At 44.9% G+C, this 27655-nt stretch overlaps 1 protein-coding gene across 3 annotated transcripts in view; it reads right to left on the bottom strand.

Annotated features, from left to right (window-relative positions):
- Positions 1-307: 307 nt before the first annotated feature.
- The window catches only part of FBXO46 (F-box protein 46), an 82997-nt gene continuing 55649 nt past the window's right edge, over positions 308-27655 (bottom strand). For all 3 annotated transcript variants that reach the window (XM_053688818.1, XM_053688816.1, XM_053688817.1), the window contains exon 2: positions 308-1800. In XM_053688818.1, the coding sequence (XP_053544793.1) occupies positions 382-1734 (1353 nt within the window). In that variant the 5' untranslated portion in view covers positions 1735-1800 and the 3' untranslated portion in view covers positions 308-381. The remainder of the gene's footprint in view (positions 1801-27655) is intronic.

The raw sequence follows: 27655 nt of genomic DNA on the forward strand, positions 1-27655 counted from the left end.
TTACTTATCATCCTAGTCAGATGGGTGGTTATAAAGATATGACAGTTTTAGCACCTTGAGGATAGCTGTAGCACTTTTGTGAGTTGTTTCCTTATATATTTTCACACCATCATTTGGATTGTTAGCGGTAATGCACTATTGTGGTGCTCTCTAATTTTTATTATTTATGTTGAAAAATGGCTGACTTCAATATCTACCAAATGTGCATTTACATTGTTTGTCATATGTTGAATAGCATGTAAAAATATTAGATAGGTTTCTGTCTATGTTAGAGTGTAACTTTTTATGACCACATTGACACAGTGACTATAGGACACTCATAAATAGTATATTTTATTCAAACCATTGTACACTATTATCCCACCCACCCCTCATCTCATTTCACCTACCCTCGTCACCCTCCCTGTGTCCTCTCCCTCTTGTTCCCTCTCCTGGTAGCACCCAGTTATTATCATGTAGTCCTAACTGGCACCCAGGTGCAGCTCTATCTGGTCTACGGCAACACATCCAGTAAGATCTTCCATAGGGTAAGTCATGGTGGTATGGTTTGGGATGCCACCTGCAAATAGACACATCACCTCTTTGATACACGCGTTTGCACTGTTTACAGGGGTCATCTCGATATAGAGGGTCCCGACTCCAACGGGAGTCACAAGGTTGGACTCCATAATCTTCAATAAGTGCTCGGAAACGTCGGCAAGTACACTTTATGACAGCCAACTCCTGTGTTGGAAGGTAGCTGAAAATAGCCAGGAGGACGTGGTCAGGCAAACCTGGTAGGCAGAGTCGAGGCTGAAGGAGCCGTTGAACTTGGAAGCGAATCTCCAGAAAGTCATGGGAAACATGGCGGTAGAGGCGACAAAGTGGTGGGGCAGGTGGTGGGGGTGGGGGTAGAGGAGGTGCATTAGAGAGTTGTGGAAAGAACAATTGGCCAGGCAGAGGTTCTGTTTCTCCTGCTTCACCGCCATAGAAGACACAACGGTCCACAGCACCAGTCAACACCAAGTCCACATGGAACCCAGCTGCAGAAGCATTGTCTTGCATCTTATCTTCCTGCTCAGCTTGTGATGTCTCCATCTTTTCCAGAAGGACCCGTACATGGTGAGGCTCAGGGCTTAGAAGCTGGTAGAGGTCACATGTTATTGGGTCTCCTGGCCGTTCCGCTACACGGAAAGCTATTCTCACCTCTCGCTCAGTGCGTTCTGCTTCATACTGAGCTACTGCCTCGGCTACACTTTTACACCTTCCCTCTGCTTCTTCCTCTGAAGATGTCACAAGTACCACTGGAGGCCTAGGAGATGCTTCCTGTGTTCCTCGGCTTTCAGCCATAGCTATCATTTCAGCTACTGTGGAAGGTGCATCAGGGTCAAGAGCATGTCGTCGTCTCTTGGCTCTAGAACTGCCACTCCCACTCCATCGACCTTTAACCTTGGTGCCCCCCATGCGTGGTGAGCTCCCACTCCCTGCACACTGGTAGGCAACAAAAAAGGCCACTTTCTCCTTGGTGTTCCCTGGCTTGATGACATACCAGGTGTCCAAAAGGACACAATCATCATCCTGATGCTGACATAAAGGAGTATCTATGGGCTGGGGGAGAGCTTCTGCAGTGGATTTTGTTTCCTCTCTGTTGGCCTCACAAGTACCAACTCGTGCAGCTGGAGGATGGTTAGATGAGTAACTGCCAAAGGGACGTGGGCTCCAAAGGTGCAGTGGGGATGGAGTTTTGGGGTCCATGACTTAAGGACGGAAGAAGGAGAGAAGGTCAAAGGGTAGGCATGGAGAAACAGAATTCAAGATTATCTGAAAAGAAAAAAGAAGCACAAGTTATTGAGAGATTGAATATATTATATAAATAAAAGGAGAATTACATTGGGGACAAATAATAGGATACAGATGACAATAGTGACTGTGTGAGGAGAAAAAATATGAATATTATAGAGCTGCGGCAATGGGGATACTATATATAGGACACCACTGCAACAGTGAAAATTAGGGATTCTGTCAATAAATAGGGGAAAAACACTTGAGACTATAGACAAAGAGATAGTAACAAAAGGTGCAGATAGTAACAGAGAGAAATAGGTAACACAAAGGATACATAGAAACATTGGCAAAAAACAATAAATAAATATGGCTGAAATGGAATAGAAATATCTCAGAGAGATAGTAATTGGTATCAAACAAATTATGTAATACAATTTACACAATACTATTAGCTGAATAATGCAACCTTTTGTTTTTATAACTGGAAAGACCTGGAATACCATTCAGTTTCTCTCTTTGTCACATTTGCAATCTTTATCATGCAAACAAACTGCAGACACTAGCACTATATTTCTGTTGTATAGCCAGCTTGCCTGTGTCTGGTAAGTGCTCAACAAATGTCACCAGTCCCAAGACTGGCATCTTCAAAATATAACTAATTTAACTTGTGTCATGGTGAACTATAGGGGCTCACCGGAACAATAAAATATATAAGAAAAAAGAACTAGTCCCAGTATTAACACTTAGTCTAGCTTGTGTCATGGTGAGCTGTAGGAGCTGGGATCCCTAGCTAGACACCAGAACAATAAAATCTATAATAAACAGAACTAGACCCAGGACTGACACCTAGTCTAGCTTGTGTCATGGTGAGCTGTAGGAGCTGGGATCCCTAGCTAGACACCAGAACAATAAAATCTATAAGAAACAGAACTAGTCCCAGGACTGGCACCTAGAATAGCTTGTGTCATGGTGAGCTGTAGGGGCTGGGATCCCTAGCTAGACACCAGAACAATAAAATCTATAAGAAACAGAACTAGTCCCAGGACTGGCACCTAGAATAGCTTGTGTCATGGTGAGCTGTAGGGGCTGGGATCCCTAGCTAGACACCAGAACAATAAAATCTATAAGAAACAGAACTAGTCCCAGGAATGACACCTAGTCTAGCATGTGTCATGGTGAGCTGTAGGGGCTGGGATCCTTAGCTAGACACCAGAACAATAAAATCTATAAGAAACAGAACTAGTCCCAGGACTGACACCTAGTCTAGCTTGTGTCATGGTGAGCTGTAGGGGCTGAGATGTCTAGCTAGACACCAGAACAATAAAATCTATAAGAAACAGAACTAGTCCCAGGACTGGCAAATAGTCTAGCTTGAGTCATGGTGAGCTGTAGGGGCTGGGATCCCTAGCTAGACACCAGAACAATAAAATCTATAAGAAACAGAACTAGTCCCAGGACTGACACCTAGTCTAGCTTGTGTCATGGTGAGCTGTAGGAGCTGGGATCCCTAGCTAGACACCAGAACAATAAAATCTATAATAAACAGAACTAGTCCCAGGACTGGCACCTAGAATAGCTTGTGTCATGGTGAGCTGTAGGGGCTGGGATCCCTAGCTAGACACCAGAACAATAAAATCTATAATAAACAGAACTAGTCCCAGGACTGACACCTAGAATAGCTTGTGTCATGGTGAGCTGTAGGGGCTGGGATCCCTAGCTAGACACCAGAACAATAAAATCTATAAGAAACAGAACTAGTCCCAGGACTGACACCTAGTCTAGCTTGTGTCATGGTGAGCTGTAGGAGCTGGGATCCCTAGCTAGACACCAGAACAATAAAATCTATAATAAACAGAACTAGTCCCAGGACTGGCACCTAGAATAGCTTGTGTCATGGTGAGCTGTAGGGGCTGGGATCCCTAGCTAGACACCAGAACAATAAAATCTATAAGAAACAGAACTAGTCCCAGGACTGACACCTAGTCTAGCTTGTGTCATGGTGAGCTGTAGGAGCTGGGATCCCTAGCTAGACACCAGAACAATAAAATCTATAAGAAACAGAACTAGAACCAGGACTGGCACCTAGTCTATCTTGTGTCATGGTGAGCTGTAGGGGCTGGGATCCCTAGCTAGACACCAGAACAATAAAATCTATAAGAAACAGAACTAGACCCATGACTGGCACCTAGTCTAGCTTGTGTCATGTGAGCTGTAGGAGCTGGGATCCCTAGCTAGACACCAGAACAATAAAATCTATAAGAAACAGAACTAGTCCCAGGACTGACACCTAGTCTAGTTTGTGTCATGGTGAGCTGTAGGAGCTGGGATCCCTAGCTAGACACCAGAACAATAAAATCTATAAGAAACAGAACTAGACCCAGGACTGGCACCTAGTCTAGCTTGTGTCATGGTGAGCTGTAGGAGCTGGGATCCCTAGCTAGACACCAGAACAATAAAATCTATAATAAACAGAACTAGTCCCAGGACTGGCACCTAGAATAGCTTGTGTCATGGTGAGCTGTAGGGGCTGGGATCCCTAGCTAGACACCAGAACAATAAAATCTATAAGAAACAGAACTAGTCCCAGGACTGACACCTAGTCTAGCTTGTGTCATGGTGAGCTGTAGGAGCTGGGATCCCTAGCTAGACACCAGAACAATAAAATCTATAAGAAACAGAACTAGTCCCAGGACTGGCACCTAGTCTAGCTTGTGTCATGGTGAGCTGTAGGAGCTGGGATCCCTAGCTAGACACCAGAACAATAAAATCTATAATAAACAGAACTAGACCCAGGACTGGCACCTAGTCTAGCTTGTGTCATGGTGAGCTGTAGGAGCTGGGATCCCTAGCTAGACACCAGAACAATAAAATCTATAAGAAACAGAACTAGTCCCAGGAGTGGCACCTAGTCTAGCTTGTGTCATGGTGAGCTGTAGGAGCTGGGATCCCTAGCTAGACACCAGAACAATAAAATCTATAATAAACAGAACTAGACCCAGGACTGACACCTAGTCTAGCTTGTGTCATGGTGAGCTGTAGGAGCTGGGATCCCTAGCTAGACACCAGAATAATAAAATCTATAATAAACAGAACTAGTCCCAGTACTGGCACCTAGAATAGCTTGTGTCATGGTGACCTGTAGGGGCTGAGATCCCTAGCTAGACACCAGAACAATAAAATCTATAATAAACAGAACTAGTCCCAGTATTAGCACTTAGTCTAGCTTGTGTCATGGTGAGCAGTAGGGGCTGTGATCCCTAGCTAGACACCAGAACAATAAAATCTATAAGAAACAGAACTAGAACCAGGACTGGCACCTAGTCGATCTTGTGTCATGGTGAGCTGTAGGGGCTGGGATCCCTAGCTAGACACCAGAACAATAAAATCTATAATAAATAGAACTAGTCCCAGTATTAGCACTTAGTCTAGCTTGTGTCATGGTGAGCTGTAGGAGCTGGGATCCCTAGCTAGACACCAGAACAATAAAATCTATAATAAACAGAACTAGTCCCAGGACTGGCACCTAGTCTAGCTTGTGTCATGGTGAGCTGTAGGAGCTGGGATCCCTAGCTAGACACCAGAACAATAAAATCTATAATAAACAGAACTAGTCCCAGGACTGGCACCTAGTCTAGCTTGTGTCATGGTGAGCTGTAAGGGCTGGGATCCCTAGCTAGACACCAGAACAATAAAATCTATAAGAAACAGAACTAGTCCTAGGACTGGCACCTAGTCTAGCTTGTGTCATGGTGAGCTGCAGGGGCTGGGATCCCTAGCTAGACACCAGAACAATAAAATCTATAATAAACAGAACTAGTCCTAGGACTGGCACCTAGTCTAGCTTGTGTCATGGTGAGCTGTAGGGGCTGAGATCCCTAGCTACACACCAGAACAATAAAATCTATAAGAAACAGAACTAGTCCTAGGACTGGCACCTAGTCTAGCTTGTGTCATGGTGAGCTGCAGGGGCTGGGATCCCTAGCTAGACACCAGAACAATAAAATCTATAATAAACAGAACTAGTCCTAGGACTGGCACCTAGTCTAGCTTGTGTCATGGTGAGCTGTAGGGGCTGAGATCCCTAGCTACACACCAGAACAATAAAATCTATAAGAAACAGAACTAGTCCCAGGACTGGCACCTAGTCTAGCTTGTGTCATGGTGAGCAGTAGGGACTGGGATCCCTAGCTAGACACCAGAACAATAAAATCTATAAGAAACAGAACTAGTCCCAGGACTGACACCTAGTCTAGCTTGTGTCATGGTGAGCTGTAGGAGCTGGGATCCCTAGCTAGACACCGGAACAATAAAATCTATAAGGAACAGAACTAGACTCAGGACTGACACCTAGTCTAGCTTGTGTCATGGTGAGCTGTAGGAGCTGGGATCCCTAGCTAGACACCAGAACAATAAAATCTATAATAAACAGAACTAGACCCAGGACTGACACCTAGTCTAGCTTGTGTCATGGTGAGCAGTAGGAGCTGGGATCCCTAGCTAGACACCAGAACAATAAATCTATAATAAACAGAACTAGTCCCAGGACTGGCACCTAGAATAGCTTGTGTCATGGTGAGCAGTAGGGGCTGTGATCCCTAGCTAGACACCAGAACAATAAAATATATAAGAAAAAAGAACTAGTCCCAGTATTAGCACTTAGTATAGCTTGTGTCATGGTGAGCTGTAGGGGCTGGGATCCCTAGCTAGACACCAGAACAATAAAATCTATAATAAACAGAACTAGTCCCAGGACTGGCACCTAGAATAGCTTGTGTCATGGTGAGCAGTAGGGGCTGTGATCCCTAGCTAGACACCAGAACAATAAAATCTATAAGAAACAGAACTAGAACCAGGACTGGCACCTAGTCGATCTTGTGTCATGGTGAGCTGTAGGGGCTGGGATCCCTAGCTAGACACCAGAACAATAAAATCTATAATAAACAGAACTAGTCCCAGTATTAGCACTTAGTCTAGCTTGTGTCATGGTGAGCTGTAGGAGCTGGGATCCCTAGCTAGACACCAGAACAATAAAATCTATAATAAACAGAACTAGACCCAGGACTGGCACCTAGTCTAGCTTGTGTCATGGTGAGCTGCAGGGGCTGGGATCCCTAGCTAGACACCAGAACAATAAAATCTATAATAAACAGAACTAGTCCTAGGACTGGCACCTAGTCTAGCTTGTGTCATGGTGAGCTGTAGGGGCTGGGATCCCTAGCTAGACACCAGAACAATAAAATCTATAATAAACAGAACTAGTTCCAGGACTGGAACCTAGTCTAGCTTGTGTCATGGTGAGCTGTAGGGGCTGGGATCCCTAGCTAGACACCAGAACAATAAAATCTATAAGAAACAGAACTAGAACCAGGACTGGCACCTAGTCGATCTTGTGTCATGGTGAGCTGTAGGGACTGGGATCCCTAGCTAGACACCAGAACAATAAAATCTATAATAAACAGAACTAGTCCCAGTATTAGCACTTAGTCTAGCTTGTGTCATGGTGAGCTGTAGGACCTGGGATCCCTAGCTAGACACCAGAACAATAAAATCTATAATAAACAGAACTAGTCCCAGGACTGACACCTAGTCTAGCATGTGTCATGGTGAGCTGTAGGGGCTGGGATCCTTAGCTAGACACCAGAACAATAAAATCTATAAGAAACAGAACTAGTCCCAGGACTGACACCTAGTCTAGCTTGTGTCATGGTGAGCTGTAGGGGCTGAGATGCCTAGCTAGACACCAGAACAATAAAATCTATAAGAAACAGAACTAGTCCCAGGACTGGCAAATAGTCTAGCTTGAGTCATGGTGAGCTGTAGGGGCTGGGATCCCTAGCTAGACACCAGAACAATAAAATCTATAAGAAACAGAATTAGTCCAAGGACTGGCACCTAGTCTAGCTTGTGTCATGGTGAGCTGTAATGGCTGGGATCCATAGCTACACACCAGAACAATAAAATGTATAAGAAACAGAACTAGTCCCAGGACTGGCACCTAGTCTAGCTTGTGTCATGGTGAGCTGTAGGGACTGGAATCCCTAGCTAGACACCAGAACAATAAAATCTATAAGAAACAGAACTAGTCCCAGGACTGACACCTAGTCTAGCTTGTGTCATGGTGAGCTGTAGGGGCTGAGATTCCTAGCTAGACACCAGAACAATTAAATCTATAATAAACAGAACTAGTCCCAGGACTGGCAAATAGTCTAGCTTGAGTCATGGTGAGCTGTAGGGGCTGGGATCCCTAGCTAGACACCAGAACAATAAAATCTATACGAAACAGAATTAGTCCAAGGACTGGCACCTAGTCTAGCTTGTGTCGTGGTGAGCTGTAATGGCTGGGATCCATAGCTACACACCAGAACAATAAAATGTATAAGAAACAGAACTAGTCCCAGGACTGGCACCTAGTCTAGCTTGTGTCATGGTGAGCTGTATGGGCTGAGATCCCTAGCTAGACAGAGGAAGAGAAGAGAGGCGCCCAAACCATAAAACAGTATCGTGGTTTGAAATATTAGGAGCCCCTCGCTGCCAGATAACCCCGCTGATCCAGATACTCACAAAATTGGCGGCACGGATGACGTGCCTCTATGCGCAGGTCGGGACTGTTGAGAGTCGCCCGACTGACACACCTCCGTGAGTGTACGTCACTCCCTGTCCACCAATCGACAAGCACCTCTGCTGGCCTTGTGTGTCTCCGAACGAACCCGAACACTGCCACTGAAGGTGTCGGATATACCGGACAGGTATATAAAACGTCTGTATATATTTTAAAAGAAAACAACAGCAACGCGTTTCCCGGCTAGCTGTTGTTTTCTTTTAAAATAAATACAGACGTTTTATATACCTGTCCGGTCCTGTTGTTTTTACTACCCTATTCCATCCCCCATCGTATGCTGAGACCTGCTGCCTGTGCCCGGCGCTGTATATCCGACACCTTCAGTGGCAGTGTTCGGGTTCGTTCGGAGACACACGAGGCCAGCAGAGGTGCTTGTCGATTGGTGGACAGGGAGTGACGTACACTCACGGAGGTGTGTCAGTCGGGCGACTCTCAACAGTCCCGACCTGCGCATAGAGGCACGTCATCCGTGCCGCCAATTTTGTGAGTATCTGGATCAGCGGGGTTATCTGGCAGCGAGGGGCTCCTAATATTTCACACCACGATACTGTTTTATGGTTTGGGTGCCTCTCTTCTCTTCCTCTCTCACAGCTCCGGATTCCATTGGGACCGAATATCGGGAGTGCAGCCATCGCCTTCAAGTTCCTATCTTCAAACAATTTGTCAGCACCTGCGCACCCTCTGAGGACTTTTATCCTCTATCTACCCTAGCTAGACACCAGCAAAATAAAATCTATAAGAAACAGAATTAGTCCCAGGACACAAGCTAGACTAGGTGCCAGTCCTGGTACTAGTTATGTTTATTATAGATTTTAAACAGAACTAGACCCATGACTGGCACCTAGTCTAGCTTGTGTCATGGTGAGCTGTAGGGGCTGGGATCCCTAGCTAGAAAGCAGAACAATAAAATCTATAAGAAAGAGAACTAGTCCCAGGACTGGCACCTAGTCTAGCTTGTGTCATGGTGAGCTGTAGGGACTGGGATCCCTAGCTAGACACCTGAACAATAAAATCTATAAGAAATAGGACTAGACCCAGGACTGGCACCTAGTCTAGATTGTGTCATGGTGAGCTGTAGGGACTGGGATCCCTAGCTACACACCAGAACAATAAAATCTATAAGAAAAATAACTAGTCCCAGGACTGGCACATAGTCTAGCTTGTGTCATGGTGAGCAGTAGGGGCTGGGATCCCTAGCTAGACACCAGAACAATAAAATCTATAAGAAAAAGAACTAGTCCCAGGACTGGCACCTAGTCTAGCTTGTGTCATGGTGAGCTGTAGGGACTGTGATCCCTAGCTAGACACCTGAACAATAAAATCTATAAGAAACAGGACTAGACCAAGGACTGGCACCTAGTCTAGCTTGTGTCATGGTGAGCTGTAGGGACTGGGATCCCTAGCTACACACCAGAACAATAAAATCTATAAGAAAAAGAACTAGTCCCAGGACTGGCACCTAGTCTATCTTGTGTCATGGTGAGCAGTAGGGGCTGGGATCCCTAGCTAGACACCAGAACAATAAAATCTATAAGAAACAGAACTAGAACCAGGACTGGCACCTAGTCTATCTTGTGTCATGGTGAGCTGTAGGGGCTGGGATCCCTAGCTAGACACCAGAACAATAAAATCTATAATAAACAGAACTAGAACCAGGACTGGCACCTAGTCTATCTTGTGTCATGGTGAGCTGTAGGGACTGGGATCCCTAGCTACACACCAGAACAATAAAATCTAAAAGAAAAAGAACTAGTCCCAGGACTGGCACCTAGTCTATCTTGTGTCATGGTGAGCAGTAGGGGCTGTGATCCCTAGCTAGACACCAGAACAATAAAATATTTAAGAAACAGAACTAGAACCAGGACTGGCACCTAGTCTATCTTGTGTCATGGTGAGCTGTAGGGGATGGGATACCTAGCTAAACAACAGAACAATAAAATATATAAGAAACAGAACTAGTCCTAGGACTGGCACCTAGTCTAGCTTGTGTCATGGTGAGCTGTAGGGGCTGGGATCCCTAGCTAGACACCAGAACAATAAAATCTATAAGAAACTGAACTAGACTCAGGACTGGCACCTAGTCTAGCTTGTGTCATGGTGAGCTGTAGGGGCCGGGATCCCTAGCTAGACACCAGAACAATAAAATCTATAAAAAACAGAACTAGACCCAGGACTGGCACCTAGTCTAGCTTGTGTCATGGTGACCTGTAGGGGCTGAGATCCCTAGCTAGACACCAGAACAATAAAATATATAAGAAACAGAACTAGACTCAGGACTGGCACCTAGTCTAGCTTGTGTCATGGTGAGCTGTAGGGGCTGGGATCCCTAGCTAGACACCAGAACAATAAAATCTATAAGAAACAGAACTAGACCTAGGACTGGCACCTAGAATAGCTTGTGTCATGGTGACCTGTAGGGGCTGAGATCCCTAGCTAGACACCAGAACAATAAAATATATAAGAAACAGAACTAGACCCAGGACTGGCACCTAGTCTAGCTTGTGTCATGGTAAGCTTTAGAGGCGGGGATCTCTAGCTAGACACCAGAACAATAAAATATATAAGAAACAGAACTAGACCCAGGACTGGCACCTAGTCTAGCTTGTGTCATGGTGAGCTGTAGGGACTGGGATATCTAGCTAGACACCAGGACAATAAAATCTATAAGAAACAGAACTAGTCCCAGGACTGGCACCTAGTCTAGCTTGTGTCATTGTGAGCTGTAGGGGCCGGCATCCCTAGCTAGACACCAGAACAATAAAATCTATAAGAAACAGAACTAGTCCCAGGACTGACACCTAGTCTAGCTTGTGTCATGGTGAGCTGTAGGGGCTGAGATCCCTAGCTAGACACCGGAACAATAAAATCTATAATAAACAGAACTAGTCCCAGGACTGGCACCTAGTCTAGCTTGTGTCATGGTGAGCTGTAGGGGCTGGGATCCCTAGCTAGACACCAGAACAATAAAATCTATAAGAAACAGAACTAGTCCCAGGACTGACACCTAGTCTAGCTTGTGTCATGGTGAGCTGTAGGGGCTGGGATCCCTAGCTAGACACCAGAACAATAAAAACTATAAGAAACAGAACTAGTCCCAAGACTGACACCTAGTCTAGCTTGTGTCATGGTGAGCTGCAGGGGCTGGGTTCCCTAGCTAGACACTAGAACAATAAAATGTATAAGAAACAGAACTAGTCCCAGGACTGGCACCTATTCTAGCTTGTGTCATGGTGAGCTGTAGGGGCTGGGATCCCTAGCTAGAAACCAGAACAATAAAATCTATAAGAAACAGAACTAGTCCCAGGACTGGCACTTAGTCTAACTTGTGTCATGGTGAGCTGTAGGGGCTGGGATCCCTAGCTAGACACCAGAACAATAAAATGTATAAGAAACAGAACTAGTCCCAGGACTGGCACCTATTCTAGCTTGTGTCATGGTGAGCTGTAGGGGCTGGGATCCTTAGCTAGACACCAGAACAATAAAATCTATAAGAAACAGAACTAGTCCCAGGACTGGCACTTAGTCTAGCTTGTGTCATGGTGAGCTGTAGGAGCTGGTATCCCTAGCTAGACACCAGAACAATAAAATCTATAAGAAACAGAACTAGTCCCAGGACTGACACCTAGTCTAGCTTGTGTCATGGTGAGCTGTAGGGGCTGGGATCCCTAGCTAGACACCTGAACAATAAAATCTATAAGAAACAGAACTAGACCGAGGACTGGCACCTAGTCTAGCTTGTGTCATGGTGAGCTGTATGGGCTGGGATCCCTAGCTAGACACCAGAACAATAAAATCTATAAGGAACAGAACTAGACCGAGGACTGGCACCTAGTCTAGCTTGTGTCATGGTGAGCTGTAGGGGCTGGGATCCCTAGCTACACACCAGAACAATAAAATCTATAAGAAACAGAACTAGTCCCAGGACTGACACCTAGTCTAGCTTGTGTCATGGTGAGCTGTAGGGACTGGGATCCCTAGCTAGACACCAGAACAATAAAATCTATAATAAACAGAACTAGACCCAGGACTGGCACTTAGTCTAGCTTGTGTCATGGTGAGCTGTAGGGGCTGGGATCCCTAGCTACACACCAGAACAATAAAATCTATAAGAAACAGAACTAGTCCCAGGACTGGCACTTAGTCTAGCTTGTGTCATGGTGAGCTGTAGGGACTGGGATCCCTAGCTAGACACCAGAACAATAAAATCTATAATAAACAGAACTAGACCCAGGACTGGCACTTAGTCTAGCTTGTGTCATGGTGAGCTGTAGGGGCTGGGATCCCTAGCTAGACACCAGAACAATAAAATCTATAAGGAACAGAACTAGACCCAGGACTGGCACTTAGAAGTCTAGCTTGTGTCATGGTGAGCTGTAGGGGCTGGGATCCCTAGCTACACACCAGAACAATAAAATCTATAAGGAACAGAACTAGACCCAGGACTGGCACCTAGTCTAGCTTGCGTCATGGTGAGCTGTAGGAGCTGGGATCCTTTATGTGTATAGCGTGCCACAACTCCTGATTTTTATAAAACACAACCCTAGCTAGAAACAGTTACAATAAAACCTCCTGCAGTCAATATGTCATATAGTGCTCATGACACATGCACACTCCTCAATTCTGAGTTTAGGTATTTATGCATACTCCTGAGTTCTGAGTTTGGTAGGGATACCGGAGAGAAAATCAGCTATTTCAAATGGTGAAGTAAAGTAAAATGATTTATTTGTAAACAATTTAACACTCCTCAACAGGTAAAATAAATCATTATGAACAGATTAAAGTGGAGAACAAATTAGGGTAAACTGTCCCTTTAAATACTTTTAATTGAATCTATTTTTAACACAAAAAATCTATTTTAGCCATATAAACTTCTGCGTTTTCATGTGCGCGAAAGGAAACAGATAACTATTACTCCTGTCAGACCTATATTACAGCAATAATGACACGTTCTAATGGTTCAGACGCTAGAAAATCAGAGCTATCTGGTTCATGGTACAAGTGCCGTGTGTAGTTCTGTATCAGGTTCATGGTACAAGTGCTGTGTTTAGCTCTGTATCAGGTTCATGGTACAAGTGCCGTGTGTAGCTCTGTATCAGGTTCATGGTACAAGTGCTGTGTCTGTGTGTAGCTCTGTATCTGGTTCATGGTACAAGTGCCGTGTGTAGTTCTGTATCAGGTTCATGGTACAAGTGCTGTGTTTAGCTCTGTATCAGGTTCATGGTACAAGTGCTGTGTATAGCTCTGTATCAGGTTCATGGTACAAGTGCTGTGTGTAGCTCTGTATCAGGTTCATGGTACAAGTGCTGTGTGTAACTCTGTATCAGGTTCATAGTACAAGTGCTGTGTGTAGCTCTGTATCAGGTTCATGGTACAAGTGCTGTGTGTAGCTCTGTATCAGGTTCATGGTACAAGTGCTGTGTGTAGTTCTGTATCAGGTTCATGGTACAAGTGCCGTGTGTAGCTCTGTATCTGGTTCATGGTACAAGTGCTGTGTGTAACTCTGTATCAGGTTCATGGTACAAGTGCTGTGTGTAGTTCTGTATCAGGTTCATGGTACAAGTGCCGTGTGTAGCTCTGTATCAGGTTCATGGTACAAGTGCTGTGTGTAGCTCTGTATCAGGTTCATGGTACAAGTGCCGTGTGTAGCTCTGTATCAGGTTCATGGTACAAGTGCTGTGTGTAGCTCTGTATCTGGTTCATGGTATAAGTGCTGTGTGTAACTCTGTATCTGGTTCATGGTACAAGTGCCGTGTGTAGCTCTGTATCAGGTTCATGGTACAAGTGCTGTGTGTAGCTCTGTATCAGGTTCATGGTACAAGTGCTGTGTGTAGCTCTGTATCTGGTTCATGGTACAAGTGCTGTGTGTAACTCATTATCTGGTTCATGGTACAAGTGCTGTGTGGAGTTCTGTATCAGGTTCATGGTACAAGTGCTGTGTGTAGTTCTGTATCAGATTCATGGTACAAGTGCTGTGTGTAGCTCTGTATCTGGTTCATGGTACAAGTGCCGTGTGTAGCTCTGTATCAGGTTTATGGTACAAGTGCTGTGTGTAACTCTGTATCTGGTTCATGGTACAAGTGCTGTGTGTAGCTCTGTATCAGGTTCATGGTACAAGTGCTGTGTGTAACTCTTTATCTGGTTCATGGTACAAGTGCCGTGTGTAGTTCTGTATCAGGTTCATGGTACAAGTGCTGTGTGTAGCTCTGTATCATGTTCATGGTACAAGTGCTGTGTGTAACTGTATCAGGTTCATGGTACAAGTGCTGTGTGTAGCTCTGTATCAGGTTCATGGTACAAGTGCTGTGTGTAACTCTGTATCTGGTTCATGGTACAAGTGTTGTGTGTAACTCTTTATCTGGTTCATGGTACAAGTGCCGTGTGTAGTTCTGTATCAGGTTCATGGTACAAGTGCTGTGTGTAGCTCTGTATCTGGTTCATGGTACAAGTGCCGTGTGTAACTCTGTATCAGGTTCATGGTACAAGTGCCGTGTGTAGTTCTGTATCAGGTTCATGGTACAAGTGCTGTGTGTAGCTCTGTATCAGGTTCATGGTACAAGTGCCGTGTGTAACTCTGTATCAGGTTCATGGTACAAGTGTTGTGTGTAGCTCTGTATCTGGTTCATGGTACAAGTGCTGTGTGTAGCTCTGTATCAGGTTCATGGTACAAGTGCTGTGTGTAACTGTATCAGGTTCATGGTACAAGTGCTGTGTGTAGCTCTGTATCAGGTTCATGGTACAAGTGCTGTGTGTAACTCTGTATCTGGTTCATGGTACAAGTGCTGTGTGTAACTCTGTATCAGGTTCATGGTACAAGTGCTGTGTGTAGTTCTGTATCAGGTTCATGGTACAAGTGCTGTGTGTAACTCTGTATCTGGTTCATGGTACAAGTGCTGTGTGTAGCTCTGTATCTGGTTCATGGTACAAGTGCTGTGTGTAGCTCTGTATCAGGTTTATGGTACAAGTGCTGTGTGTAGCTCTGTATCAGGTTCATGGTACAAGTGCTGTGTGTAACTCTGTATCTGGTTCATGGTACAAGTGCTGTGTGTAACTGTATCAGGTTCATGGTACAAGTGCTGTGTGTAGCTCTGTATCAGGTTCATGGTACAAGTGCTGTGTGTAGCTCTGTATCTTGTTCATGGTACAAGTGCTGTGTGTAACTCTGTATCAGGTTCATGGTACAAGTGCCGTGTGTAGCTCTGTATCAGGTTCATGGTACAAGTGCTGTGTGTAGCTCTGTATCAGGTTCATGGTACAAGTGCTGTGTGTAGCTCTGTATCTGGTTCATGGTACAAGTGCTGTGTGTAGCTCTGTATCTGGTTCATGGTACAAGTGCTGTGTGTAGCTCTGTATCTGGTTCATGGTACAAGTGCCGTGTGTAACTCTGTATCAGGTTCATGGTACAAGTGCTGTGTGTAGCTCTGTATCTGGTTCATGGTACAAGTGCTGTGTGTAGCTCTGTATCAGGTTCATGGTACAAGTGCTGTGTGTAGCTTTGTATCTGGTTCATGGTACAAGTGCTGTGTGTAGCTCTGTATCTGGTTCATGGTACAAGTGCTGTGTGTAGCTCTGTATCAGGTTCATGGTACAAGTGCTGTGTGTAACTCTGTATCAGGTTCATGGTACAAGTGAACTGTGTAGCTCTGTATATGGTTCATGGTACAAGTGCTGTGTGTAGCTCTGTATCTGGTTCATGGTACAAGTGCTGTGTGTAGTTCTGTATCTGGTTCATGGTACAAGTGCTGTGTGTAACTCTGTATCTGGTTCATGGTACAAGTGCTGTGTGTAGTTCTGTATCAGGTTCATGGTACAAGTGCCGTGTGTAGCTCTGTATTAGGTTCATGGTACAAGTGCCGTGTGTAGCTCTGTATCAGGTTCATGGTACAAGTGCTGTGTGTAGCTCTGTATCAGGTTCATGGTACAAGTGCTGTGTGTAGCTCTGTATCAGGTTCATGGTACAAGTGCTGTGTGTAGCTCTGTATCAGGTTCATGGTACAAGTGCTGTGTGTATTTCTGTATCAGGTTCATGGTACAAGTGCTGTGTGTAACTCTGTATCTGGTTCATGGTACAAGTGCTGTGTGTAGCTCTGTATCAGGTTCATGGTACAAGTGCTGTGTGTAGCTCTGTATCAGGTTCATGGTACAAGTGCTGTGTGTAGCTCTGTATCTGGTTCATGGTACAAGTGCTGTGTGTAGTTCTGTATCTGGTTCATGGTACAAGTGCTGTGTGTAGCTCTGTATCAGGTTCATGGTACAAGTGCTGTGTGTAGCTCTGTATCTGGTTCATGGTACAAGTGCTGTGTGTAGCTCTGTATCAGGTTCATGGTACAAGTGCCGTGTGTAGCTCTGTATCTGGTTCATGGTACAAGTGCTGTGTGTAGCTCTGTATCTGGTTCATGGTACAAGTGCTGTGTGTAGCTCTGTATCAGGTTCATGGTACAAGTGCTGTGTGTAAATCTGTATCTGGTTCATGGTACAAGTGCTGTGTGTAGTTCTGTATCAGGTTCATGTTACAAGTGCTGTGTCTAGTTCTGTATCAGGTTCATGGTACAAGTGCTGTGTGTAGCTCTGTATCTGGTTCATGGTACAAGTGCTGTGTGTAGCTCTGTATCAGGTTCATGGTACAAGTGCTGTGTATAACTCTGTATCAGGTTCATGGTACAAGTGCCGTGTGTAGCTCGGTATCAGGTTCATGGTACAAGTGCTGTGTGTAACTCATTATCTGGTTCATGGTACAAGTGCTGTGTGTAGCTCTGTATCAGGTTCATGGTACAAGTGCTGTGTGGAGTTCTGTATCAGGTTCATGGTACAAGTGCCGTGTGTAGTTCTGTATCTGGTTCATGGTACAAGTGCTGTGTGTAACTCTGTATCAGGTTCATGGTACAAGTGCTGTGTGTAGCTCTGTATCAGGTTCATGGTACAAGTGCCGTGTGTAGTTCTGTATCTGGTTCATGGTACAAGTGCTGTGTGTAACTCTGTATCAGGTTCATGGTACAAGTGCTGTGTATAGCTCTGTATCTGGTTCATGGTACAAGTGCTGTGTGTAGTTCTGTATCTGGTTCATGGTACAAGTGCTGTGTGTAGCTCTGTATCTGGTTTATGGTACAAGTGCTGTGGGAAGCTCTGTATCTGGTTCATAGTACAAGTGCTGTGTGTAGCTCTGTATCAGGTTCATGGTACAAGTGCCGTGTGTAGCTCTGTATCAGGTTCATGGTACAAGTGCTGTGTGTAGTTCTGTATCAGGTTCATGGTACAAGTGCTGTGTGTAGCTCTGTATCTGGTTCATGGTACAAGTGCTGTGTGTAACTCTGTATCTGGTTCATGGTACAAGTGCTGTGTGTAACTCTGTATCAGGTTCATGGTACAAGTGCTGTTTGTAACTCTTTATTTGGTTCATGGTACAAGTGCCGTGTGTAGTTCTGTATCAGGTTCATGGTACAAGTGCTGTGTGTAGCTCTGTATCAGGTTCATGGTACAAGTGCTGTGTGTAGCTCTGTATCTGGTTCATGGTACAAGTGCTGTGTGTAGCTCTGTATCAGGTTCATGGTACAAGTGCTGTGTGTAGCTTTGTATCTGGTTCATGGTACAAGTGCTGTGTGTAGCTCTGTATCTGGTTCATGGTACAAGTGCTGTGTGTAGCTCTGTATCAGGTTCATGGTACAAGTGCTGTGTGTAACTCTGTATCAGGTTCATGGTACAAGTGAACTGTGTAGCTCTGTATATGGTTCATGGTACAAGTGCTGTGTGTAGCTCTGTATCTGGTTCATGGTACAAGTGCTGTGTGTAGTTCTGTATCTGGTTCATGGTACAAGTGCTGTGTGTAACTCTGTATCTGGTTCATGGTACAAGTGCTGTGTGTAGTTCTGTATCAGGTTCATGGTACAAGTGCCGTGTGTAGCTCTGTATTAGGTTCATGGTACAAGTGCCGTGTGTAGCTCTGTATCAGGTTCATGGTACAAGTGCTGTGTGTAGCTCTGTATCAGGTTCATGGTACAAGTGCTGTGTGTAGCTCTGTATCAGGTTCATGGTACAAGTGCTGTGTGTAGCTCTGTATCAGGTTCATGGTACAAGTGCTGTGTGTATTTCTGTATCAGGTTCATGGTACAAGTGCTGTGTGTAGCTCTGTATCTGGTTCATGGTACAAGTGCTGTGTGTAGCTCTGTATCAGGTTCATGGTACAAGTGCTGTGTGTAGCTCTGTATCAGGTTCATGGTACAAGTGCTGTGTGTAGCTCTGTATCTGGTTCATGGTACAAGTGCTGTGTGTAGTTCTGTATCTGGTTCATGGTACAAGTGCTGTGTGTAGCTCTGTATCAGGTTCATGGTACAAGTGCTGTGTGTAACTCTGTATCTGGTTCATGGTACAAGTGCTGTGTGTAGCTCTGTATCAGGTTCATGGTACAAGTGCCGTGTGTAGCTCTGTATCTGGTTCATGGTACAAGTGCTGTGTGTAGCTCTGTATCTGGTTCATGGTACAAGTGCTGTGTGTAGCTCTGTATCAGGTTCATGGTACAAGTGCTGTGTGTAAATCTGTATCTGGTTCATGGTACAAGTGCTGTGTGTAGTTCTGTATCAGGTTCATGTTACAAGTGCTGTGTGTAGTTCTGTATCAGGTTCATGGTACAAGTGCTGTGTGTAGCTCTGTATCTGGTTCATGGTACAAGTGCTGTGTGTAGCTCTGTATCAGGTTCATGGTACAAGTGCTGTGTATAACTCTGTATCAGGTTCATGGTACAAGTGCCGTGTGTAGCTCGGTATCAGGTTCATGGTACAAGTGCTGTGTGTAACTCATTATCTGGTTCATGGTACAAGTGCTGTGTGTAGCTCTGTATCAGGTTCATGGTACAAGTGCTGTGTGGAGTTCTGTATCAGGTTCATGGTACAAGTGCCGTGTGTAGTTCTGTATCTGGTTCATGGTACAAGTGCTGTGTGTAACTCTGTATCAGGTTCATGGTACAAGTGCTGTGTGTAGCTCTGTATCAGGTTCATGGTACAAGTGCCGTGTGTAGTTCTGTATCTGGTTCATGGTACAAGTGCTGTGTGTAACTCTGTATCAGGTTCATGGTACAAGTGCTGTGTATAGCTCTGTATCTGGTTCATGGTACAAGTGCTGTGTGTAGTTCTGTATCTGGTTCATGGTACAAGTGCTGTGTGTAGCTCTGTATCTGGTTTATGGTACAAGTGCTGTGGGAAGCTCTGTATCTGGTTCATAGTACAAGTGCTGTGTGTAGCTCTGTATCAGGTTCATGGTACAAGTGCCGTGTGTAGCTCTGTATCAGGTTCATGGTACAAGTGCTGTGTGTAGCTCTGTATCAGGTTCATGGTACAAGTGCTGTGTGTAGCTCTGTATCTGGTTCATGGTACAAGTGCTGTGTGTAACTCTGTATCTGGTTCATGGTACAAGTGCTGTGTGTAACTCTGTATCAGGTTCATGGTACAAGTGCTGTTTGTAACTCTTTATTTGGTTCATGGTACAAGTGCCGTGTGTAGTTCTGTATCAGGTTCATGGTACAAGTGCTGTGTGTAGCTCTGTATCAGGTTCATGGTACAAGTGCTGTGTGTAACTGTATCAGGTTCATGGTACAAGTGCTGTGTGTAGCTCTGTATCAGGTTCATGGTACAAGTGCTGTGTGTAGCTCTGTATCAGGTTCATGGTACAAGTGCTGTGTGTAACTCTGTATCTGGTTCATGGTACAAGTGCCGTGTGTAGCTCTGTATCAGGTTCATGGTACAAGTGCCGTGTGTAACTCTGTATCTGGTTCATGGTACAAGTGCTGTGTGTAGTTCTGTATCAGGTTCATGGTACAAGTGCTGTGTGTAACTCTGTATCTGGTTCATGGTACAAGTGCTGTGTGTAACTCTGTATCAGGTTCATGGTACAAGTGCTGTTTGTAACTCTTTATTTGGTTCATGGTACAAGTGCCGTGTGTAGTTCTGTATCAGGTTCATGGTACAAGTGCTGTGTGTAGCTCTGTATCAGGTTCATGGTACAAGTGCTGTGTGTAACTGTATCAGGTTCATGGTACAAGTGCTGTGTGTAACTGTATCAGGTTCATGGTACAAGTGCTGTGTGTAGCTCTGTATCAGGTTCATGGTACAAGTGCTGTGTGTAGCTCTGTATCTGGTTCATGGTACAAGTGCTGTGTGTAACTCTGTATCTGGTTCATGGTACAAGTGCTGTGTGTAGCTCTGTATCTGGTTCATGGTACAAGTGCTGTGTGTAACTCTGTATCAGGTTCATGGTACAAGTGCTGTGTGTAGCTCTGTATCAGGTTCATGGTACAAGTGCTGTGTGTAACTCTGTATCAGGTTCATGGTACAAGTGCCGTGTGTAACTCTGTATCAGGTTCATGGTACAAGTGCCGTGTGTAGCTCTGTATCAGGTTCATGGTACAAGTGCTGTGTGTAGCTCTGTATCAGGTTCATGGTACAAGTGCTGTGTGTAGCTCTGTATCTGGTTCATGGTACAAGTGCTGTGTGTAGCTCTGTATCAGGTTCATGGTACAAGTGCTGTGTGTAGCTCTGTATCTGGTTCATGGTACAAGTGCCGTGTGTAGTTCTGTATCTGGTTCATGGTACAAGTGCCGTGTGTAGCTCTGTATCATGTTCATGGTACAAGTGCTGTGTGTAACTCTGTATCAGGTTCATGGTACAAGTGCTGTGTGTAACTCTGTATCAGGTTCATGGTACAAGTGCTGTGTGTAACTCTGTATCTGGTTCATGGTACAAGTGCTGTGTGTAGCTCTGTATCAGGTTCATGGTACAAGTGCTGTGTGTAACTCTGTATCAGGTTCATGGTACAAGTGCTGTGTATAGCTCTGTATCAGGTTCATGGTACAAGTGCTGTGTGTAATTCTGTATCAGGTTCATGGTACAAGTGCTGTGTGTAACTCTGTATCAGGTTCATGGTACAAGTGCTGTGTGTAACTCTGTATCTGGTTCATGGTACAAGTGCTGTGTGTAACTCTGTATCAGGTTCATGGTACAAGTGCTGTGTGTAGCTCTGTATCTGGTTCATGGTACAAGTGCTGTGTGTAGCTCTGTATCAGGTTCATGGTACAAGTGCTGTGTGTAGCTCTGTATCAGGTTCATGGTACAAGTGCTGTGTGTAGCTCTGTATCTGGTTCATGGTACAAGTGCCGTGTGTAGCTCTGTATCTGGTTCATGGTACAAGTGCTGTGTGTAACTCTGTATCAGGTTCATGGTACAAGTGCTGTGTGTAACTCTGTATCAGGTTCATGGTACAAGTGCTGTGTGTAACTCTGTATCTGGTTCATGGTACAAGTGCTGTGTGTAACTCTGTATCAGGTTCATGGTACAAGTGCTGTGTGTAGCTCTGTATATGGTTCATGGTACAAGTGCTGTGTGTAGCTCTGTATCAGGTTCATGGTACAAGTGCTGTGTGTAGTTCTGTATCAGGTTCATGGTACAAGTGCTGTGTGTAGCTCTGTATCTGGTTCATGGTACAAGTGCCGTGTGTAGCTCTGTATCTGGTTCATGGTACAAGTGCTGTGTGTAGCTCTGTATCAGGTTCATGGTACAAGTGCTGTGTATAGCTCTGTATCTGGTTCATGGTACAAGTGCTGTGTGTAACTCTGTATCAGGTTCATGGTACAAGTGCTGTGTGTAACTCTGTATCTGGTTCATGGTACAAGTGCTGTGTGTAACTCTGTATCAGGTTCATGGTACAAGTGCTGTGTGTAGCTCTGTATCAGGTTCATGGTACAAGTGCTGTGTGTAGTTCTGTATCAGGTTCATGGTACAAGTGCTGTGTGTAGCTCTGTATCTGGTTCATGGTACAAGTGCCGTGTGTAGCTCTGTATCTGGTTCATGGTACAAGTGCTGTGTGTAGCTCTGTATCAGGTTCATGGTACAAGTGCTGTGTGTAGCTCTGTATCAGGTTCATGGTACAAGTGCTGTGTATAGCTCTGTATCAGGTTCATGGTACAAGTGCTGTGTGTAACTCTGTATCAGGTTCATGGTACAAGTGCTGTGTGTAGCTCTGTATCAGGTTCATGGTACAAGTGCTGTGTGTAGCTCTGTATCTGGTTCATGGTACAAGTGCTGTGTGTAACTCTGTATCTGGTTCATGGTACAAGTGCTGTGTGTAGCTCTGTATCAGGTTCATGGTACAAGTGCTGTGTATAGCTCTGTATCTGGTTCATGGTACAAGTGCTGTGTGTAACTCTTTATCAGGTTCATGGTACAAGTGCTGTGTGTAGCTCTGTATCAGGTTCATGGTACAAGTGCCGTGTGTAGCTCTGTATCAGGTTCATGGTACAAGTGCTGTGTGTAGCTCTGTATCAGGTTCATGGTACAAGTGCTGTGTGTAACTCTGTATCAGGTTCATGGTACAAGTGCTGTGTGTAACTCTTTATCAGGTTCATGGTACAAGTGCTGTGTGTAGCTCTGTATCTGGTTCATGGTACAAGTGCTGTGTGTAGCTCTGTATCTGATTCATGGTACAAGTGCTGTGTGTAGCTCTGTATCTGGTTCATGGTACAAGTGCTGTGTGTAGCTCTGTATCTGGTTCATGGTACAAGTGCCGTGTGTAGCTCTGTATCAGGTTCATGGTACAAGTGCCGTGTGTAGCTCTGTATCTGGTTCATGGTACAAGTGCCGTGTGTAACTCTGTATCAGGTTCATGGTACAAGTGCTGTGTGTAGCTCTGTATCAGGTTCATGGTACAAGTGCTGTGTGTAGTCTGTATCAGGTTCATGGTACAAGTGCTGTGTGTAACTCTGTATCAGGTTCATGGTACAAGTGCTGTGTGTAGTTCTGTATCTGCTTCATGGTACAAGTGCTGTGTGTAGCTCTGTATCAGGTTCATGGTACAAGTGCTGTGTGTAGCTCTGTATCAGGTTCATGGTACAAGTGCTGTGTGTAGCTCTGTATCAGGTTCATGGTACAAGTGCTGTGTGTAGCTCTTTATCAGGTTCATGGTACAAGTGCTGTGTGTAGCTCTGTATCAGGTTCATGGTACAAGTGCCGTGTTTAGCTCTGTATCTGGTTCATGGCACAAGTGCTGTGTGTAGCTCTGTATCTGGTTCATGGTACAAGTGCTGTGTGTATCTCTGTATCAGGTTCATGGTACAAGTGCTGTGTGTAGCTCTGTATCTGGTTCATGGTACAAGTGCTGTGTGTAGTTCTGTATCCAGGTTCATGGTACAAGTGCCGTGTGTAGCTCTGTATCAGGTTCATGGTACAAGTGCTGTGTGTAGTTCTGTATCAGGTTCATGGTACAAGTGCCCGTGTGTAGCTCTGTATCAGGTTTATGGTACAAGTGCTGTGTGTAGCTCATTATCTGGTTCATGGTACAAGTGCTGTGTGTAACTCTGTATCAGGTTCATGGTACAAAGTGCTTGTGTTGTAGCTCTGTATCAGGTTCATGGTACCAGTGCTGTGTGTAGCTCTTTATCTGGTTCATGGTACAAGTGCTGTGTGTAACTCTGTATCAGGTTCATGGTACAAGTGCTGTGTGTAGTTCTGTATCAGGTTCATGGTACAAGTGCCGTGTGTAGCTCTGTATCAGGTTCATGGTACAAGTGCTGTGTGTAGCTCTGTATCAGGTTCATGGTACAAGTGCTGTGTGTAGCTCTGTATCAGGTTCATGTACAAGTGCTGTGTGTAGCTCTGTATCAGGTTCATGGTACAAGTGCCGTGTGTAGCTCTGTATCAGGTTCATGGTACAAAGTGCTGTGTGTATTTCGTATCAGGTTTATGGTACAAGTGCCGTGTGTAATCTTCTGTATCAGGTTCATGGTACAAGTGCCTGTGTGTAGCTCTGTATCAGGTTCATGGTACAAGTGCTGTGTGTAGCTCTTGTATCAGGTTCATGGTACAAAGTGCTGTGTGTAGCTCTTTATCTGGTTCATGGTACAAGTGCTGTGTGTAACTCTGTATCTGGTTCATGGTACAAGTGCTGTGTGTAACTCTGTATCTGGTTCATGGTACAAGTGCCTGTGTGTAGCTCTGTATCAGGTTCATGGTACAAGTGCTGTGTGTAGCTCTGTATCAGGTTCATGGTACAAGTGCGTGTGTAGCTCTGTATCAGGTTCATGGTACAAGTGCTGTGTGTAGCTCTGTATCTGGTTTCATGGTACAAGTGCCGTGTGTAACTCTGTATCAGGTTCATGGTACAAGTGCTGTGTGTAGCTCTGTATCAGGTTCATGGTACAAGTGCCGTGTGTAGCTCTGTATCAGGTTCATGGTACAAGTGCTGTGTGTAGCTCTGTATCTGGTTCATGGTACAAGTGCTGTGTGTAGCTCTGTATCAGGTTCATGGTACAAGTGCTGTGTGTAGCTCTGTATCTGGTTCATGGTACAAGTGCTGTGTGTAGCTCTGTATCTGGTTCATGGTACAAGTGCTGTGTGTAGCTCTGTATCAGGTTCATGGTACAAGTGCTGTGTGTAGCTCTGTATCTGGTTCATGGTACAAGTGCTGTGTGTAGCTCTGTATCAGGTTCATGGTACAAGTGCTGTGTGTAACTCTGTATCAGGTTCATGGTACAAGTGCTGTGTGTAGCTCTGTATCAGGTTCATGGTACAAGTGCTGTGTGTAGCTCTGTATCTGGTTCATGGTACAAGTGCTGTGTGTAGCTCTGTATCAGGGTCATGGTACAAGTGCTGTGTGTAGTTCTGTATCAGGTTCATGGTACAAGTGCGTGTGTAGCTCTGTATCAGGTTCATGGTACAAGTGCCGTGTGTAGCTCTGTATCAGGTTCATGGTACAAGTGCTGTGTGTAGCTCTGTATCAGGTTCATGGTACAAGTGCTGTGTGTAGCTCTGTATCAGGTTCATGGTACAAGTGCTGTGTGTAGCTCTGTATCTGGTTCATGGTACAAGTGCTGTGTGTAGCTCTGTATCAGGTTCATGGTACAAGTGCTGTGTGTAGACTCTGTATCTGGTTCATGGTACAAGTGCTGTGTGTAGCTCTGTATCAGGTTCATGGTACAAGTGCTGTGTGTAGCTCTGTATCAGGTTCATGGTACAAGTGCTGTGTGTAACTCTGTATCAGGTTCATGGTACAAGTGCTGTGTGTAGCTCTGTATCAGGTTCATGGTACAAGTGCTGTGTGTAGACTCTGTATCTTGTTCATGGTACAAGTGCTGTGTGTAGCTCTGTATCTGGTTCATGGTACAAGTGCTGTGTGTAGCTCTGTATCAGGTTCATGGTACAAGTGCTGTGTGTAGCTCTGTATCAGGTTCATGGTACAAGTGCCTGTGTGTAGCTCTGTATCAGGTTCATGGTACAAGTGCTGTGTGTAGCTCTGTATCAGGTTCATTGTACAAGTGCTGTGTGTAGCTCTGTATCTGGTTCATGGTACAAGTGCTGTGTGTAACTCTGTATCTGGTTCATGGTACAAGTGCTGTGTGTAGCTCTGTATCAGGTTCATGGTACAAGTGCTGTGTGTAGCTCTGTATCTGGTTCATGGTACAAGTGCTGTGTGTAGATCTGTATCAGGTTCATGGTACAAGTGCTGTGTGTAGCTCTGTATCAGGTTCATGGTACAAGTGCTGTGTGTAGCTCTGTATCTGGTTCATGGTACAAGTGCTGTGTGTAGCTCTGTATCAGGTTCATGGTACAAGTGCTGTGTGTAGCTTTGTATCTGGTTCATGGTACAAGTGCTGTGTGTAGCTCTGTATCTGGTTCATGGTACAAGTGCTGTGTGTAGCTCTGTATCAGGTTCATGGTACAAGTGCTGTGTGTAACTCTGTATCAGGTTCATGGTACAAGTGAACTGTGTAGCTCTGTATATGGTTCATGGTACAAGTGCTGTGTGTAGCTCTGTATCTGGTTCATGGTACAAGTGCTGTGTGTAGTTCTGTATCTGGTTCATGGTACAAGTGCTGTGTGTATCTCTGTATCTGGTTCATGGTACAAGTGCTGTGTGTAGTTCTGTATCAGGTTCATGGTACAAGTGCCGTGTGTAGCTCTGTATTAGGTTCATGGTACAAGTGCCGTGGTGTAGCTCTGTATCAGGTTCATGGTACAAGTGCTGTGTGTAGCTCTGTATCAGGTTCATGGTACAAGTGCTGTGTGTAGCTCTGTATCAGGTTCATGGTACAAGTGCTGTGTGTAGCTCTGTATCAGGTTCATGGTACAAGTGCTGTGTGTATTTCTGTATCAGGTTCATGGTACAAGTGCTGTGTGTAACTCTGTATCTGGTTCATGGTACAAGTGCTGTGTGTAGCTCTGTATCAGGTTCATGGTACAAGTGCTGTGTGTAGCTCTGTATCAGGTTCATGGTACAAGTGCTGTGTGTAGCTCTGTATCTGGTTCATGGTACAAGTGCTGTGTGTAGTTCTGTATCTGGTTCATGGTACAAGTGCTGTGTGTAGCTCTGTATCAGGTTCATGGTACAAGTGCTGTGTGTAACTCTGTATCTGGTTCATGGTACAAGTGCTGTGTGTAGCTCTGTATCAGGTTCATGGTACAAGTGCCGTGTGTAGCTCTGTATCTGGTTCATGGTACAAGTGCTGTGTGTAGCTCTGTATCTGGTTCATGGTACAAGTGCTGTGTGTAGCTCTGTATCAGGTTCATGGTACAAGTGCTGTGTGTAAATCTGTATCTGGTTCATGGTACAAGTGCTGTGTGTAGTTCTGTATCAGGTTCATGTTACAAGTGCTGTGTCTAGTTCTGTATCAGGTTCATGGTACAAGTGCTGTGTGTAGCTCTGTATCTGGTTCATGGTACAAGTGCTGTGTGTAGCTCTGTATCAGGTTCATGGTACAAGTGCTGTGTATAACTCTGTATCAGGTTCATGGTACAAGTGCCGTGTGTAGCTCGGTATCAGGTTCATGGTACAAGTGCTGTGTGTAACTCATTATCTGGTTCATGGTACAAGTGCTGTGTGTAGCTCTGTATCAGGTTCATGGTACAAGTGCTGTGTGGAGTTCTGTATCAGGTTCATGGTACAAGTGCCGTGTGTAGTTCTGTATCTGGTTCATGGTACAAGTGCTGTGTGTAACTCTGTATCAGGTTCATGGTACAAGTGCTGTGTGTAGCTCTGTATCAGGTTCATGGTACAAGTGCCGTGTGTAGTTCTGTATCTGGTTCATGGTACAAGTGCTGTGTGTAACTCTGTATCAGGTTCATGGTACAAGTGCTGTGTATAGCTCTGTATCTGGTTCATGGTACAAGTGCTGTGTGTAGTTCTGTATCTGGTTCATGGTACAAGTGCTGTGTGTAGCTCTGTATCTGGTTCATGGTACAAGTGCTGTGGGAAGCTCTGTATCTGGTTCATAGTACAAGTGCTGTGTGTAGCTCTGTATCA

The sequence above is a fragment of the Bombina bombina genome, chromosome 7 (genome assembly GCF_027579735.1).
Source record: "Bombina bombina isolate aBomBom1 chromosome 7, aBomBom1.pri, whole genome shotgun sequence".
In the NCBI taxonomy this organism is placed as follows: domain Eukaryota; kingdom Metazoa; phylum Chordata; class Amphibia; order Anura; family Bombinatoridae; genus Bombina; species Bombina bombina.